The following is an 18,233-nucleotide window of genomic DNA, read 5'->3' as shown; positions in this document are numbered from 1 at the left end:
TTTGCTCATTTTTAGCCAACACACTACATTGCCTTTTTGCATACAAAGTGGATGCAAGGATTTCCATTGTAACAAAGAAATGACCTGGCAAGCAAAATGCTGCGTGAAGCTGCCCTTTTTTTCTTACAGACTTGGAAATTCGAAACAAAAGCTTTGCAAGACATTGCACAGCTCTTCAGTTTTATTATTAAATGTGAAGTCTGCTTTGTTACATTGTCACACAGCTAATCAGAAGTGCTTCAGTGATGAAGGTCAATACTGGGTCAATCCAAGCCCTCATTCTACAGCATTTGCTTACAAAGAAATTACAGTAATGTTCAACACTCCAACCCAACATTTCTTGCTTTCTTCAGAGAAAAGTTACAACAATTCTTCTCTAGTGTGTATATTACTATATAAATTAGAAAATCTTTTTGGACAACATATCCCCAAACTTTCATGAGATCAAAACCAGCTTCTGCAGATGTTACGTAAGTCTTCACATATCATCATCTGATGTATCACTGCTGCTCGTCTCAGAATCCTCATTCTCCAGAGCAGGTCTGAAAGCACCGGTTTTCCAGGGGCTAAATTTAAAATCACGGATGAGACTATTTTTCAAAATGCCAGTTTTCCAAAGACCATTTTTTTGTAACTGAAATGAGAAAACAAGTTGTGTATATAGAAAGAAAAAGCTAAACACAACAAGCTCTTGCATTTCAACATTCCAAATGCTCTAGTTAATAAGCCTGTGGCTGGACTTACAGAAATATCAACAATTCAGATTTAATACCACATAAGGTTCCTTCTTCCAGCTCCTCCTGACTTACCCATTCAGGTATATACAACACTCCTAACTAAAATGAAACAGAAGTCTAGACTGCCTTTTCAGACTTTGTTACTAGTGAATTAAATGTCTCTTGACTTCCAGAGACAACTCAGATTTGGAAACCCAAGGAAATGGCATAAAAACCTTGAAAGAAAATTCCCTTTCTTCAGGCTAAGCTGAGGAGCTAGAAAGCCTATGATATTCTAGTAGCAGCAATGCTGAAACCACTCAGAAGCAATGCTCCTTTACCCTTTCCCTGATACTCAGAGAACAGGCCTTACCAACAATAAGCACTGGTCCCCTATCTTTTTAAAGAAATTACTCTTCCAAAAGCACAATATTGAAACAATACTGAAACAGCAACATTCCCAACCATGAAAACTACTGCAGATCCTCCTTAACGACAGGAATTTAGGGTAGCCAATTACAAGTTTATATGGCAACATTACTGTTACCTGTTCACGAATGGCATGGAACTCCCTCATCTCATCCTCTGTTAGTGGAGCATACGCTTCATCATTTTCACTCTCTTCCTGCCATCCCATCTCCTTTAATAACCTTTAAATTTAAAAGGACAAGATTAAGGAATCTGCTACACACACTTGGACATTTCAAGCTGTGCCTATGTATTTGTGTGAAGATCTGTAACAAATGGATTAATCAATCCATAGCACTTTTTGAACAAATGCTTACTTAAAGATAGGTTAAAAAGCTTATGAAAGATAAATAAAGCACAGAAGTTGAGAAGTTTTCAGGTCTTCAACAGATCACCCTGCTTTACCACTACATGTGGTAAAAACAGTACCTTTATTCCCAAGGAGAGATCTGTGTCAGGTGGAAAATTAAGAATGCATTTGCTTTGCTAACTGCTCTGGTGGAGCAAGTGGCTACATGATACTTAGTTATCAGATGGGTTTAAACCATGACAGGATGAAAAGAAAGAAGAGACAGATTCCTCTCATGACTAAGTTTTAAGATATCCAAAGATGCAATAATCAAGATGGTTTAGCTAGTGTCAAAGTGTGACAGCAGTATCTGAGCAGGAAGAGAGTGGTTTTACATGTGAAGCTGCTGTAAAAACAGGGGTTATCTGAGAATGAAGACATCATGACATTTAACAACAAAGACAGTAAGTTCTCTTGCTGCAAAGTTTTTGCAAGAAGGCTCAGCACATTTTTCAGGCAAACCATGCACCTTTGACCTTATATGGTGCAGGAAATTAAAGCTATTTCATAGAAAATAAGATGTTTCATAGTAAAAGTCTGGAACTGTAGAAGGGAGAAACAGAAAAAAACATTACTCTGTTAAACAAAACAAACAAAACAAACAAACAAAAAAAAAAAAGTACAGAAATGGAAATTATATTATCTGTAGTATTTGGGCCACACTGGACAATGTGACAGCCAGGAACAATTAAATCCTCAGGAAGCAGCAGAAATAATATTCAAGTCATCCAAAACTCTCCTTCAACAGAATGCATGCATTTGTATAGACATACGGAAAAAGACTCACAATGCCAAATTCAGTTCAATGATAATTACTTTTTAGCAATAGCAATTTGAGTTAGAAAATTTTACTTAAGCAAGGTAAAATGTTAAAAATATTATGTACAATAAAGTGAACAGCCACAGAGCTGCTGTTGATGTAAATTAAACTTATGGCAATGCCTAATTAACATTTAAGCAATGCTGCCTAAAGTTAGCAGGGCCACTGTTCTTTTAAACCAATATAAGACTTCTAGAAAGGTTAAAAGGGTGAACTACATGAAAAAATTAAACTTCAGATTAGCAAACTTGACACCAACGGGATGGCTGCATTTTGGCAACTTCCCCAGCAGAAGGAAAGCCCAAGATATATTTTGTACAAGATATGCCAATACTGTTACTAGGTATGCACAAGTATCCTGTTGAGTTAACCTGGTCACTTCAAGTTAAATTTACTACAAAAAGGCTTACCATATTACATCTGTCTACATGTATGCAGAAGTCACAGCCAAAGAGCTGGGACACTATAGAGACACAGCCTTTCTGGAATATCACAGAAGACAGACAAGTGCATGGAAACCCTATGCAGGCCATTCAAATAACCTGAATTGAAAAATGAGAGTTATACTGGATTCCTATCTTCTAGTAAAAAAGTCAGCAGCAGTGGTCAAAGATTTCTGTTCCCACAGCCAATGGTGGAAAACAGGAACAAAGCAAAGTGCATTTCATTTTCCATACTCACGAGAGATAAGAGGTCATGAAAAGTTCCTCTGCAGCTACTACAAATATGAAAGCTCTCTAGTCCAATGTAGACCTATAATCTATCACTATAAACAAACAAAATAACTGCAATTCTGTAGTTGCCAGAAACAGTAAGAATCTGACAGAGCTCATGACAAGCATTATCTCCAGACTGAGTTGTGATTTCCAAGCCACTCATCTCCACCAGTTGCTAATGCAGTTACTTTTCTGAGATACTAGAACTATTTCGATCCCTTTTTGAAGTTACTTTCTCCTTTTCCAATACATTTTCTTGTGTATCATCACTGCCAACTAGTCAGCTACAGAAATAATTAACAAGGAAAAACTCACTGAAGTTTTTTTACATCAGAAGCAGCCATTAAAAGATTATTAACATAAATAGCAGTTACATGCATTGCTCCTCATAAACATGCACACTAAAATCAGAGGGATGAACTCACTATGCAGTTTATTTTCTTTATAAGGAAATACATCGAATTTTTAGTAAAGCAAGTTTAAATCAGCACTCAAGTCTAGTGGAAATGAAGTATATGCCACATTAGTACATGTCTACAAATTAAACTTTGGCAGTGCTCATTAAATATTTTATGTGTTCTCCGTTTTCAGATTCTGACTTCTTAACCAGTAAGAATTTATGACAGGCTCACTTACCATGAAGGAACTCTCCATATTATATAAAGTACATACCTATGCTCCCCGTATTATATAAAGTACATACCTATGCTCTGCCTCAAGTGAGCTTGAAAGAACATCTGCCTGAGGGAAAGCTGAAGATTGAATCTGTTGAGATGTAACTGAAGTGCTGGCATTCTCCTCTGGAATTTCATTTTCAAAGTTTCTGTTTACATCTCTCTCATGAGCAAGACTGTTGCTGTTACGCAAGTCAAAGGACTCACCATTCTGTCAAAAAGTAATTGTATATTGCAAAGTTTTTAAGAAAATTCTGTTCACAAGTAAACATCTGCAGGTGCTGCAATTCAGTGATTCCATTTAAGTTCAGTTTAAATGGAGACACTCTATACTACCTCTGTGGTAATCCTGTTCATACTTTTAGAGTTTGCAATACCTGAATACAACATAAATCTTAAGTTATGCCACTGAAAAAGAAACGTGGAAAGCAACTCCCATGCTCTGCCTCAAATTTTCTTCCACGAAGTTTCAAATGTATCTTAAAATTCAAACTTATTTAAGCTGCCTTTCAAACTCACCAAAATAATAGGTTATCTGTGAACGTGCAAACAATGTTTCTAATTAAGTATCAGAAACATTTATCAGGAGAAGATTGAAAGCATTAAAGTTCCGAAATTTACTTAGTGTATAGGACAGGTGACAGTCACCTTAATCAGCAAATTCACCTGCCTCACGTTCAGAAAGACTGGGTACTGCTTCTTAAATTCAGAAAACTTCCCCTACACACATGTATTCACCACAGCTTCCCAGTTATAGCAACTGTACCTTAGTAGCCACAAAATAAGAATTATTAAGAAAGTTTATTTAGAAAACAGATTGTTCAGCTTCACTCAAAAGCTCTTTAATCCTATAAACCAGTGATGATTCTTTTTATTCTACTCATTCAGCAACCTGTAATTCTTATTTAATGTAATGAGCCAAATAGCCTTGTAAGTCTTACCAACTATAAAAACAGAGAGGAGAGTACAATGATTACCTAGTTAACACCCTTTTGACAACAAAATCCCTAAAGTGGGCATATGACAGCACTATCCACAGCAGGTGGCAGTCACTCAGTTAACCAGTTCCGCACTTGCAAGAAAGCATACTTCAGAGTCCAGGATCAACACCATCACTAAAATTTCTTTCCCACTCCAGAAATTTTAGAATCCTCAGCAAGAACTTCTTATCACAATAGACATATATTCACCTGTTAAATCACATGCCTGAAGAATGGATCTCAGATTATCAAACAAAACTGACAAAAATATTAAACAATTTCAATACACATAGGGCAAAATAGCTTCTTCCAAGCATTATTCAGCTACTGATTATGATTTGCCTTATTTCAGAGGTGAAATCTGTTACTGCAGGCCTTAAAATTCTATCAACAAGATGATGTAAGGCTGTTATGCGGTTATCTCCCCATCCACTCAGTTGCACACCATGTCTTCTACTGACGATCATGAAAATGAATGTTGAAAGTAGGACAACTATCAGATGATTGGTTTAACATCTTTTCACACCTGCTAGTCTGATAACTATGCTTATGGCTTGTTAGTGGCTGGTAGCACTGACACAAATATTCTCTGCTGATAGCTGAGTACCCAATAAACAGATCCAGATTGAAAGAAACCTGACAAATATTATATACTCACAGAACAGGCCTCCCGAGTTCTCAATTAGGAAGTAAAACCAGGTTATTTATACATGCAGAAATTGAACAATTGCTCCTATGATTAGATCAAGATAGGAGAATTTCTGGCTACCTAAACACTCTTAACTAGTGTTTCTTAACTAGAAAGGAAACTGTTCGAGAAGTAGAACCAAGTTTTTTGATTGAGTGTTTTGTAGGATAACTAATACTCAAGGTATGGAATACTGCCCTCCACGAGCGGGCTAGATGGGATCCACCACCCAAGGCGACCAGCAGCATCCTGGCCTGTATCACACACAGTGCAGCCAGCAGGACCAGGGAAGTGACCATCCCCTGTAATGGGCACTTGAGGATGCACCTCAAATTCTGTGTTCAGTTCCAGGCCCCTCACTCCAAGAGAAACGTTGAGGTGCGGGAGCAGCTCCAGAGAAGGGCAATGGAGCTGGTGCAGGGTCTGGAGCACAAGGAACGTCTGAGGAACCTGGGGTTGTTTAGTCTGGAGAGAAGAAAGCTCAGGGGGGAGCTGATCACTTTCTACAACTACCTGAAAGCAGGCTGTAGTGAGGTGCAGGTCAGTCTCTTCCCCCAAGTAACAAGCAATAAGAGAGGAAATGGCCTCAAGTTGTGCTAGAAGAGGTTTAGATTGGGTATCAGGAAAAACTTTTTCTCTGAAACGAGAAGTCATTGGACCACACTGCCCAGGGAAGTGGTTGAGTCACCATCCCTGGAGGTATTTAAAAGATGTGCAGATGTGGCATTTAGAGACATGGTTTAGTGGTGAACTTGGCAGTTCCAGGTTAATGGTTGGACTCAATCCTAAAGGTCTTTTCCAACCTAAACGATTCTATGATTATGTTAGTGTACTAAGCTTAATTTATTCTTTTTATATTGTTGCTATAGATGCAGATGTACCTGAGCTATTAACATGTATGAACAGATACTGCAGAAGATAAAAAAAAGAAACTATGAACAAGCACTGGAGGAAGAACAGTACTTCGAACAACTTCATCAAAATGCAATTCTTTTCCTTCATTTAGAGATCCTAGAACATGACTTAACAGCTGTTCACAGCAAAATAAAAACTAGCTTATGGTCCATATGAAAACTACTGCTGTAGTACCACATATATATACAATAGGTATGAAAACAAAACTACCTTATTTTGCGCAGCATCATTTGCATTTTCATGTTCCTCCTCCACTCTATCTTGTTTCAATGTTTTCAAAAATTCACTCTTCTTATCGGTCTGCATTCTTGTCAATTTTGTTAAACGAGGCTGACCAACTTTGTCAACAGGGGATGAAGAATTTGACCGATTATACTAATATAGGGAGTCAGAAAAAGAGAGAATGTTAGAAAATTTAGGTTCATTCAGAAAATTTTGAATGAAAGACAAAAAGACTCCCTGGTCCCTGTAGTTTCAGGTTTTACATATATCCACAGTCAAAAGCAGAGGGAAGATACTTGTATTTCAGGATTTGTAGTTCTTACATGTAAACCTAGAATGTGGGTTTATGGAGCACTGCTAACAAACAGTGGACTTTCTGAAGTGTTTCATACTATTAGCAGTTCTGAAGTTTAAAATCATCAGGTTTGTCATGGTTTAAGCCCAGCTGGTAACTCAGAATCATGCAGCTGCCTGCTTACACCCCCCCTTTTTCCTCCCCCAGCTCCTGGAGGGATGGGGAGGAGAACCAAAAGAATGTAACCCCCACGGGTTGAGATAAGAACAGTCCAGTAACTAAGGTATAACACAAATCACTACTGCTGCCACCAATAATAATAACGATAAGCAAAACAGCAAGGGAAGAGAATACAAACGCTCACCACCAGCACACCGACACAAAGCCCCACCCAAGCAGGGATGTAGCCCTTCCGGGTAACTGCCCCCAGTTTATATACTGGGCATGACATGCTGTGGTATGGAATACCCCTTTGGCTAGTTTGGGTCAGGTGTCCTGTCTCTGCTCCCTCCTGGCTTCCCCTCCTCCCTGGCAGAGCATGAGACTCAGAAAGTCCTTGATCGGAGTAAACATTACCAACCAACAACTAAAAACATCAGTGTTCTCAGTGGTGTTCCCAGGCTGAAAGGCAAAAATGCAGCACTGCACCAGCTACTAAGCAGGAGAAAAATGACTGCTACTGCTGAACCCAGGACATACTTCCTAATGCACTGGTTTTACTCCAAATCAAACTTACGAAGCAAATTGTGCAGTACTTAAAGGCCAGTGATACACCTTCTGAAAAAAAGTTATGAAACACAATTCTGCATAAAACTTAATTATCTCCTTATCTAACCAAATCAAGCATTTTATAGATTTCATAAAAACTACAGACATTGCTTTACCTCTTTCACTGAATTTTGTGATACAGTAAACACCTTGGCAGTTGATTTGATAGGACTGGAATTGCAAACACCATATGCAGATTCATGAGGAAACAGATTCCCAAGTTTATTTTCTTTTGCTTGGCTTTTCCACTGTGTAGGCTAAACAAAAATTTAAACAGGAATTTAAAGAGTCATTAACTACAATAGCATTACTTTCAGGAATCTTCAGGAAAATGATTACACAAATCGTAACTACAACTATATTTTAGTGCAAACAACTGTCTTCTTGTGCGATAGAGACTGTTTATGAGCAACTTCACACAAGTAGTTTTAAATTTTTTATATATAGACTAAAATTTAAAAACAATTAAGACCCTCATACCTGAGCTATTAAGAATGAACATATGTCTTCAACAAAAAAAAGAACTGGTTTTAATGTAGAATGTTATAGAGCTAGGAACTACTCCAGCATATGCTCTCAGGAGCACAGAAAAATTCCTGAAACAATTTAGAGATGAACATGGAAAGTTGCATTTGGCAAGGGACCAGAATGACACTAACATGTTGTAGTATCATATCTATCAATAATTGGGATAAATTCTGAAGATATTTTTATGCTATCTCTTTCCACTAAGTGTCTGTTCTGTTAAAAATTGTATATACGAAAGACATTGCTATTCCATAAGTTAAAAACAACCTTTTCACTCTCACTTGTACAGCTCTTGCACTTCTCAAAAAAGGTAAATGAGAAACAAAGAAAGAGCAAAGTACAGTAAAGTTTAAAAAGAAAACTGACAAAAAGTTGTTTCCATTCATTTTTAGGGTGTGCTGAACTTACCAAGAGCCAGGAGCATAGTACTCTGGAACAGTACTCTCAGGGTGAAATAAGCACATTTGGAACTAAAGAATCATTTTTTTCAGTAAGTTGTTCATGTATCCATGAATGTATCCATATATCCAAGACTCACCTTTACAGCTGGAGTGACAGGCTTAGGGACTAATCCTTTGTAAACACTTGTGCCAGTTCCATTCTTTACTGGTTGTGAATGAAGATTTCCTACTACTGGGAATCCAGATATCTGCACTTCTTTTGTACCGCCCTTTTTAATGACCAGCATTCTCTGACATCTAGATTTAGGGTTCAAAGGGTATTCTGGAAAGAAGAAAAAAAAAAAAAAAAAAGGAAAAAAATATATATATATATGAATGTTTGTGTATGTGTGCACACTTCTGTATATGGTTTTAGATTTCTACTTCCTAAGGTACCGTAGCCATATGATCCAAAGGAAACAGACATAAATCAAGAACGCAGTCCAGTATTAGTTCCACGAATGACACCCTGCAAACCACGATAGACACAGGTTCTGTTCCATTTTCTACAACCAACATTTGTAAAATACTTCACTTGGCAAGGCTGCAATTTGACTTTTGGAAAGTAAAGATATTCTTCACAGTAGCCAGCTACACAGTTCGTGTTTGCAAATCTAAAATCCAAATAGTACTATTTGTTGATGGTTATATAATATTTAAAAGAGAGTATGGTTTATTAAAAGGTCAGTTTAGAGCCAAATGCTCCCCTCTGAGGCTCTATAAATGAGAGATAAATATGTGCACTATTGTAGACGATGGTAATGACCAGTTTCTGTATCTCCACACCTCAGATAATGTAACGGAACATGTGAAGCTTACATTTCCATGTTCAATGGAGCACTAATTAAGAGCCATAGAATACCTATTAAAAACCGTTCTAAAATTTTAAGAAAGAGCATTAACAGCCCTTTGCAAGATTATCTCCTTTCCCTTCAAGCACTTCTGCTTCACAAGCAGAGTCACTATATCCTACTTTAGCTTTGATTATAAAACATTCATGATAATTGTATAGTTAGGTCTTATTAAACTTTATGAAAATACTTTCCATAATACTTGCATGCTGCCATCACACATATACAAGGTAAAATGAAATCTAATAGAAGCACACATTTTTAGCAGGCATTAGAAGGCGACATTAACATTTCTCTTGTCCTCAATACTGCTGCCTTTAAAAAGGAATAATAGCCTTAATTTTAAGTTTTTCAATTACAAAACAAGATTTGCAATCACAGAGCCGTAATATAGCAAGATACCAAGCTCTAAGATGTAACAAAGCACTGCACCGTAGCTTACAGGTTCAACTGCATGGTCCTTAAAGGTGCCTTCCGAAGTAAACCATTCTCTTGATTTTATATAGCTAACAGAAATGTTCCTTCCTTTCCATGCGAAGAGCGAGATCCAAAAAGCTTGTAAAGCTTGCCTTCCTGCAGGTCAAGTTATGCCACATAATGCAGCAGCAAAGCCAGAGTGTTGCAAAGGTTGCAAACCACTCAAATTGGTCTGTAATTATTCCCAACTTGGTTAGGAAAACAATTTAGCCATTGTTGCTCTTTTTTAAGAGGTAATTGTCTTCCCCAATTTTCACAAGAAAACTGCTAAACACACAAAACTGGAAATCAGCCCAATTTTCAGGCTTCTGCAAAAGTTCTTAGCAATTAGACATTTACCTTGAGTGGCTGATCTACACCTAGTATTATCTAAGAGCGCAAAACATATTGGAGGTGTATGAGAAAAAGAAACAGCAAACTGAAGTATCATTTAAGATCTCAGCATTGGCAACAGTTTATGTAGTAGCTTTTTTGTTTAATTAAAGTGATTTCTTCATAAAGAAAAAGCTTCTTATTTTCAGTAGGTTTATTACTTTAAAACCTGTGCAGTTTAAGCTGCCACCTTCTTAAGAATGAACAATTAACTACATAAAGCCCACAGAATTGTAAAGTGCTAGCAAACTTAATCAAGTGAAATGAGAAGGCAATCCAGACTACACTTCAGTTCTCAAGATTGGATTTGTACAAGTAATTCAGAAGCACAACCAACAGCTTAAGATATCTGCTTCCAGGAAGTGACCTTAAATTTCTGCAAGCTAACATGCCTTTCCCAACCCTCCTAGGTTCCTCTCCAAACTCTTTCAACAGCTCTAATCAGTTATGAAGCATTCTTTCACAGTTTTCAGCTACAATCACATCACTAGTTGAGGTAACCCGCCTTCACTGCATTTCCTCTTGAAAACAAAGTGAAGATAAAACTCTTGACAGCTTTACAAAAAAAGCTGTACACCTGTCCTGGGAAAGAATCCTAGTTGTGGCTGCATCTACAGACCAATAGATTGATATATAAATACAACCGTTACCTCTAACATACTAAAGATACTTACACTGTAACAATATTGAAGTTTCCTCAATTTCAACCTATAGCTTTGTAATTTAAAGCTGTAACTTTATAATTCTAAGAAAAAGAATTCCTGTTTCAAATAAAACAACTTCACATTTCCACTACATTTTTACATTTAAAACCATTAAAAATACTCACCCCACACACCTGCTGCAAAAGATTTATTCTGGTTTGGTTCCCTCACATATTCAGGGTTCAAAGATGGCTGAAAGAAAGTTTCATCATTATTAAATAAGTATTGTACTGAATTCTGGGACCAATGAAATAAAGAATCACAATGATAACAGCAGTATGACCTCTGCTTTCAAAGATTTTTAAATGGAGACAGACTAGACACTTCTCCCTGTGACCCAAATAGGTCATTGCTCAGGTCAGCTTATTTCTCTTTCCCAGCAAAACATCTCAGGCAGCAGTCAATACCATTACATGAACTGCCCAGAGACAGCAAAAAACAGTGATGTACTTCGAAGAGGAGGTTCACATTCCTCTTACATTCTACAATTTTACACTGAAGCATGGCATCTCAAATAGCCCCTGGCAGAAAGATCCCTTTGTTAGTACTTCAGATTTCCAGTAAGATAACTGTGTAGCATTAGTACATACACATACCACAGTAAAGTGGAACCCTACTGTAGTTTCGCTTGAACACTTAAGTGACAATAAAAAGCACATGATAAAAGCTGGATATAAAACGACAAACAAGGTAATGGACAAATGACTAGCACCCTCCTACCTATGGGGTAGGGTGATCCTTCATACGATGATCTGAAACTGGTTACATCTCAAGAAATATTTTGTAATGGACAAAATGTCACTTGCAGAAACAATGAAACATTGTTTATTAAAATTAAAATTACAATTAACTTACAAAATCCTCAGCCTCAAACTGCTTGGGTACTCCTCTGTCTTCCTTTTTTCCGGTTCTATTATCAGGTACATTGTTTTCATGCAGTCCTTGGCCTTTTCCACAGTGGAAAGCACTGCTACAAGCACGGGAACTTCCACCGTAGTACCCCCCATGATGGTTTAAATTTTCTGTAAAATTTCTGCCTTGTGAACGCCAACCAGTCTTCTCTTTTCTTCCAAAATAACCTTAGATTTTAAGGAAATGTAATTACAAACAATTTAGAATAATATTCTACTCTTCCAAAATTATTAAAGAAGCTAAGTCAGCAGCTCTATACTCTGGGATGAGATATTCATATGAGTAGCAGGGAAAAATCTTAAAAATCAGTGCCAGAAAAAGAAAACAGTAATCCAATCATAGAACAAGTCAATCTCCTTGATGAGTGATAGCTGCTCGTTTATATATTGGTGGCTACAATATTAACTTGATACTTTTCTTCTTAAGAGAGAAATACACCTGGAAGCACACTACTTTTAATCAGCCCTAGTTCTCACATCCTCCCCCAGAAGATCAGTCATTCCATTACCTCTATTATACTACAGAATAATAATTTAGCAAAGGAGAGCTATCACAGAATCACAGAATACCAGGTTGGAATCCATCTCAAGGATCATCTGGTCCAACCTGTCTTGGCAAAAGCACCGTCTAGATTAGATGGCCCAGCACCCTGTCCAGTTGAATCTTAGCAGTGTCCAACACTGGGGAACCCACCACCTCCCTAAGAAGATTATTCCAGTGGGTGATTGTCCTCACTGTGAAAAAGTTTCCTTGTGTCCAGTCAGAATCTTCCCCAAGAGTATCTTGTACCCATTATCCCTTGTCTTTGCCACAGGACTCCTTGTAAAAAAGGAGTCTCCATCTTTTTTGCCAACACCCTTTAAATAGTGGAACATGGTGATAAGGTCTTCGTTGAGGTTTCTTTTCTCAAGGCTGAACAAACCCACTTCTCTCAGCCTGTCCTCATAAGGCAGGCTTCCCAGACCTTGGATCATCTCTGTGGCCCTTCTCTGGATCCTCTCCAGCCTGTCCACATCTATTTTGTATAGCAGGGACCAAAACTGAACACAGTACTCCAGGTGTGACTTGACAAGTGCAGAGCAGAGTGGGATAATGACATCTACCTCTGCTGGTGATCCACTTGTTGATACAAACCAGCATCCTGTTGGTTTCTTTGCCACAGCAGCACACTGTTCACTTACATTGCTCTTAACTGTCCATGAAGAACCTCAGGTCCCTTTCCACAGAGCTGTTCCCCAGACACGGAGATCCCAGCCTGTGCTGCACCCCTGGATTATGTTTACAGAGGTGCAAGATCTTAGATTTGTCCTTGGACAACATCAGATTTTTTTTCTGGCTAAAGTTGCTACAAAGCAATGATGTTAAGTACTCAAAATGTTCCATGAAAACTAAATTATACCTCCACTAGCCCGTCCAGTGTTAGGATCGAACCCATCTGAAGAGTTGTGTCTTCTGCGATTTGCTTCGTAACGATTCTCTGTGCACGAAAAATTTTCAGAATGTTTCTCAAAATTCAGTGATGACTGTAAAGGAGCACAAGCAGTAGACCTGAAACATCTGATTGATAACAAAACTGAACTATCAGAACCGTAACATGCACATTACTCACAGTATACATGCAATTCATTTTTAAAACGACCATTAATGACACGCAATGCAGCAGCCATAAGGGATACCTATATTCAGAGCTATGTCAACATCTCCCACACCAGAAAGTGGAAGCTGTATGTTCTGCCCCAGGACACTGACACAGCGTCAAGGACCTTCTGACACAAGGTAAAAAAATCCAAGTGTCTGTTTTGTTCTGGCAGCAGGACAGAGCACAACTGATAAGTGTTGCAGCAGAGAAAAAATGAAAAGAAAAAAACGTAAGAAAGGAGAGCACATCACAGCTTGGAAAGCAGAAAAGAAGTCTAAGATCTTAATTTGGGTCATCAGAGACTACACATATGCATTCCATAGAAAGCAAGAAGTCACTTCCACCCAAAAAAGGCCCAATTTATTAGTCTTGTCATTATAACTTAATAAGGCACATGCAACTAATTACAAAATACAAATAAAACCTAGAGTCAGAAGCACGCTGATCAAATTAAAGTATACAAGTATACTTCAAATTATCAGCTTATAAGTAGGCATGGTAGAAATTTAAAGAAAAAATATTTAATGTATCAGTAGGAAGTACTTTTGAAACTTAAAAAACCTTATACTGAGAATAGCACTGAGATGAAAATACATCCTGATTCGAACTCATACCTAAGAGGATTAAACCAAAAAAGATCATGTCTTATGGCAGCTGTCTTCCCTGCTACTTCTATCTGGCTTTATTACTTTAATACCGTAACATGTCTTCTCCTGTTCCAGCTTAAAAATTCAAGAAAATATTTTCATTCTGCAAAATCAGTGCTTAGTCTTACTGCTGTTCACACCACACATCTCCCAGTGAGCGACAGCAGAGGGCTGTGTTACCCAGCATCTCCCTGCCACACAGCCAGCCTTCGGTGCACATGAAGCAAAGCCCTCTTCCTTCCAAGCAAACTTACCGTACACATGTATGTCAACATGCACATGGGATCAACACAATCCAGGGCCATAAGAGCTACAAATTCATAAACACACAGCTATGTGGAAATCTACTGTGTCAGCAAATTAAGCTTAATGAAGAAGTATGAACTTCACTGCACCCACAGTATCAACTTCACTGTCTGAAGCTCACTCCCTTTCCAGACTAAGTAACATTCAGGACAAAAAGTATAGCAGTAATGGTATGCATCTGAGAATGAAAGCCCCAACTTTATTTCAACAGTTATTATCCATTAACATATAACTGAGCTTTATTAATATTTGGAGTACTGCACTGATCACAGTGAGGGGGAGTGGGCAGCAAGGAAGGAAATCACACTAGTAAGTTTAACTACTTTGGAAAAAATGTTCAGTCGAATTAAAAAAGATACCCAAGTTCTATTGACAATGCCCTAGCAGAGCTCAAGCTGCTATTCAAAATTCACTGCTCAAATGAGGGGTTGCCCTGTCAATTTGAGACCTGGGAAGTGAATTATTTCCTTGACAAACTTGGAGAGAGACAAAAACCAGAAAACCACAAGAAACTATCAAAATATCTAAGTAGTGCAAAAATTATGACAATGAATCTCAAATAGTTATGTAAAAAAAAAAAAATAAAATCCTTATAAAACGTTTTGAATAAGCTTTCCCAAAGTTTCAGAAAGCTCCAGATCTGTTGATCATGATGACATTTTCAAAGATAACTTCAAGTGTTTACATGCAACAATCTTCTAACACTGCCTTTGTAGTTCAGCTTTTTTTTTTTTGTATGAACTCTGAACAACGATCAAATTTTCACGAAGTATAACCGACAGCATTTTATACATAATGTTTGTGTTGTACAAGACATAACGAATCTGAAGTCTCTGTATTTTGTGCAAAGACTGTGCAGTTTGCACTTTCTCCACATGGTGGAGGTATTAGCTTATCAAGCCTCTTGTGGCAGAGATGATCATACACTTTGTCATCAACAGGAAACCTATTAGCAGTTTCTGGAAGTTAAGAAATTATCTAATTTCAGCCAGCCAAGGAAGCAAGCAAGCAACACACATTTCTGAAATATAAGAAGTAGTCTTACTGCTGAACATATAGTGAAAGTTTGCAAAAACTGACTTTACCAGTCCATCTGCAATCTTTCTATACATATCTCTTACAGTAATCCTCTCTGAAAGTTTTATCTGTATCCCAAGATGGCTTCACTATTCACAATGCCTTCCCACTTACATCTGCCCAACTGCAATACTGCACTGACACAAATATGACACAAAGTTCCAGACCTGAACAGAAGCTACTTAGCAACGGATACCCAGCTGTAAGTGGACTTTGCTATGTAAGTGTCAGGGAGATGATATTATAAAAGCTCATCCTTAAAAGGAAATCATTAGCAATAGGTGAGATGGATTTCAGTCAAGCTGTAATCTGTACCTGTCACATTAAGAAAGCTCATTCACAATCCCAGCTTCCTGGCATCATGTTTTTCTAATGCTAGCTTTTACCTATGAAAAGAAAAGCCCCAGCTATCCAGGATTGAGGGGGAAACCGAACTCCTGAAGATGCAGTTTCTCTAAGTGCCTCTGCAGAGAAATAAAAACTGACAGGGCAGTTTCATTTCTCCTCAAGTCTGAACGTCGTTGATACCACAGCCTCACCCCAGCTCCATTCTGCATGAAACATGAAACACCTTGCCTTCCTCACCACATCTTTCCTCTTCATCTCCATTCCCATTATCTGCTCTTCAGATGCTTTGTTGATATATATGGGAAACAGAAACAAATATCTGTTTTAGGAAATAGAGAGGGGACCACAATATTTAAGACCTGTCTTGTAGAGGAATGACAGGAAATGCTTTATTCTGTAAAGTAAGAATGGCTACACATTGGGTAGGACCAAAAGACTTTGCAAGTGTTTCATACCCGAACATGCTGTGTATCACAGAATGCTGGTCATTGAGTAAGGCAGTAACACAGGCAAATAAGCTGCATTTCAAACAGGTGAAGTACAAAGACTATAATGGAGAAAGCACACAACTGTCGAGATTTTGGAAGAAGTTAAAGAAAATCTATCTGAACGTCCTGAGGCGAGGTGTCATGGAAAAGGATGCACAACATATGCTTTCAATGGTATTTCATAGAATTCAGGAATGAGGTGCAAATACAACCCATAATTCAGATACAGTTGAGAGGTACTGGAGTAGCTCTGGAACTTTTATTCTACTGTATTTACACTTTAAGCATGCAGGTAACGCTTTTCCAGCAGACTCTTGAGATACGTGGTGAAGATTGCTTTGTAACTGTGACACCATATTTAACTAAGCTCTGATTACTTTTCCAGTTGAAAATGTATTAAGTTGTAAAAAGCCAACCACAAGAGCTGAACATATCAGAAGTCAAGTAGAACAAAAACAGATCACAGGAACCAGTCTGTAATGAGATGGGCTCGATGTTCCCAGAACAGCAACTGAGTTGCTGATAGACTACAGGAAAGCTGTAAGAAGCTAGCTGGGTCAGTGTAGAAGAAACATAAGTAGAGCAATATGAATAAGGACATTCAATGACCTGACTAAAGAAAATGCACGCATGTATGCACGTGTGTGTAGACATATGTAAGCAAAGCAATAGGATCATAACTAATACTGATAGCTAACTGAAGTAACACAGCTAACTGTGCAATTAACAATAGCACAAGCCTATTTCTGTAAATTTATAAAGGCTGAACTTTTCCCATGGACATGAAAGACAGAAAAAAACTTGTATAAATACATTAAAGTAAGGCAATGTCATCTTCATAGCTGCAGGTATGGATATTGGATTCAAAAGATTACAATGAAAAAAGGTCTACAAACAGGAAAATAGATGACAGAAGTTTGAATATCCAGTGCTGCCTTCTCCTTCTGCATTCACACAAATTAAGAAAGATTAAGATAAGCCAGAAAAAAAGAAACATTTATGAGATAAGACATACTGATGATCATCCTAGAATATTTACAAATCCTAAAGATTCAGAGGTTGCTATTTCCCGCTTCCAAACTAACTGTCCCATTGTATAAAGTAACAGTAGTCTAGATGAAACAACCGGAGTGAAGATGCACAACTAATTTTAAGCCCTACACTGCACCAGTACTAAGAAGCATCCCACCAGCAAATGAGAAGCCGTTTCAGAAGGGCATGGTCTATTTCAAAAGCTGTTTTTTTAGTCACTTAGATGACAGAATAACATGTCTGTAAACCTTACAGGACACAGAGCAAAATTAGAAGCAAGAACATCAAGCACATGTCTCTGCCTTGGTACTTCTAGCACAAAATAATTCATTTTGAAGTCCTAATGAAGGCAATCTTAATCTAGTAACCGCTCTGATAATATGGCCAGGCACACACTTCTTTCCATGAACTCCATTCAGCTGCTCAAGCAAAAAACTCTACTGAGTATGAGCTTTACAATCACAGCACAACTACTTAAATCCCAACAAGAAGACTTGCTAAGTAATATCTGTTATCACCCTATTCACAGGGAAATTTGCATTTTTTACTATGATTGAGGTTATGACATTTAGACCTCTCTAACAATGAGAGTGCCTCTTGAAAAGAGCAATGAAGAACATACCTTTGTTGATGATGGTGGAGTAGGAAAATTAAGCCAGGCTGGAGCAAAGTCATGCTGCGCCATTTAGGTCCAGCCTCTCCGAATCAACGAAACAAGGCTTCAACACCTCATGGCAAGCTCCTGTAGTTGGAAAAACAAGCAATAAATACTCTTCATATACTTAAGTTACAAAAGGATTA

At 37.9% G+C, this 18,233-nt stretch overlaps 1 protein-coding gene across 5 annotated transcripts in view; it reads right to left on the bottom strand.

Moving 5' to 3' along the window:
• Positions 1–205: 205 nt before the first annotated feature.
• Positions 206–18,233, bottom strand: part of GPBP1 (GC-rich promoter binding protein 1) — a 33,505-nt gene continuing 15,477 nt past the window's right edge. For 4 of the 5 annotated variants that reach the window (XM_080638425.1, XM_080638426.1, XM_080638424.1 and 1 more), the window contains 10 exons: positions 18,055–18,174; positions 13,295–13,418; positions 11,839–12,062; positions 11,109–11,175; positions 8,678–8,862; positions 7,728–7,868; positions 6,537–6,701; positions 3,773–3,954; positions 1,264–1,366; positions 206–634 (listed from right to left, as the gene is read on the bottom strand). In XM_080638425.1, the coding sequence (XP_080494551.1) occupies positions 479–634; positions 1,264–1,366; positions 3,773–3,954; positions 6,537–6,701; positions 7,728–7,868; positions 8,678–8,862; positions 11,109–11,175; positions 11,839–12,062; positions 13,295–13,418; positions 18,055–18,117 (1,410 nt within the window). In that variant the 5' untranslated portion in view covers positions 18,118–18,174 and the 3' untranslated portion in view covers positions 206–478. The remainder of the gene's footprint in view (positions 635–1,263; positions 1,367–3,772; positions 3,955–6,536; positions 6,702–7,727; positions 7,869–8,677; positions 8,863–11,108; positions 11,176–11,838; positions 12,063–13,294; positions 13,419–18,054; positions 18,175–18,233) is intronic. The other variant, XM_080638428.1, reaches the window with a different exon arrangement.

The sequence above is a fragment of the Psittacula echo genome (assembly GCF_963264785.1).
Source record: "Psittacula echo genome assembly, chromosome: Z".
Classification (NCBI taxonomy): domain Eukaryota; kingdom Metazoa; phylum Chordata; class Aves; order Psittaciformes; family Psittacidae; genus Psittacula; species Psittacula echo.
This window is presented reverse-complemented; position numbering and strand designations above follow the sequence as displayed.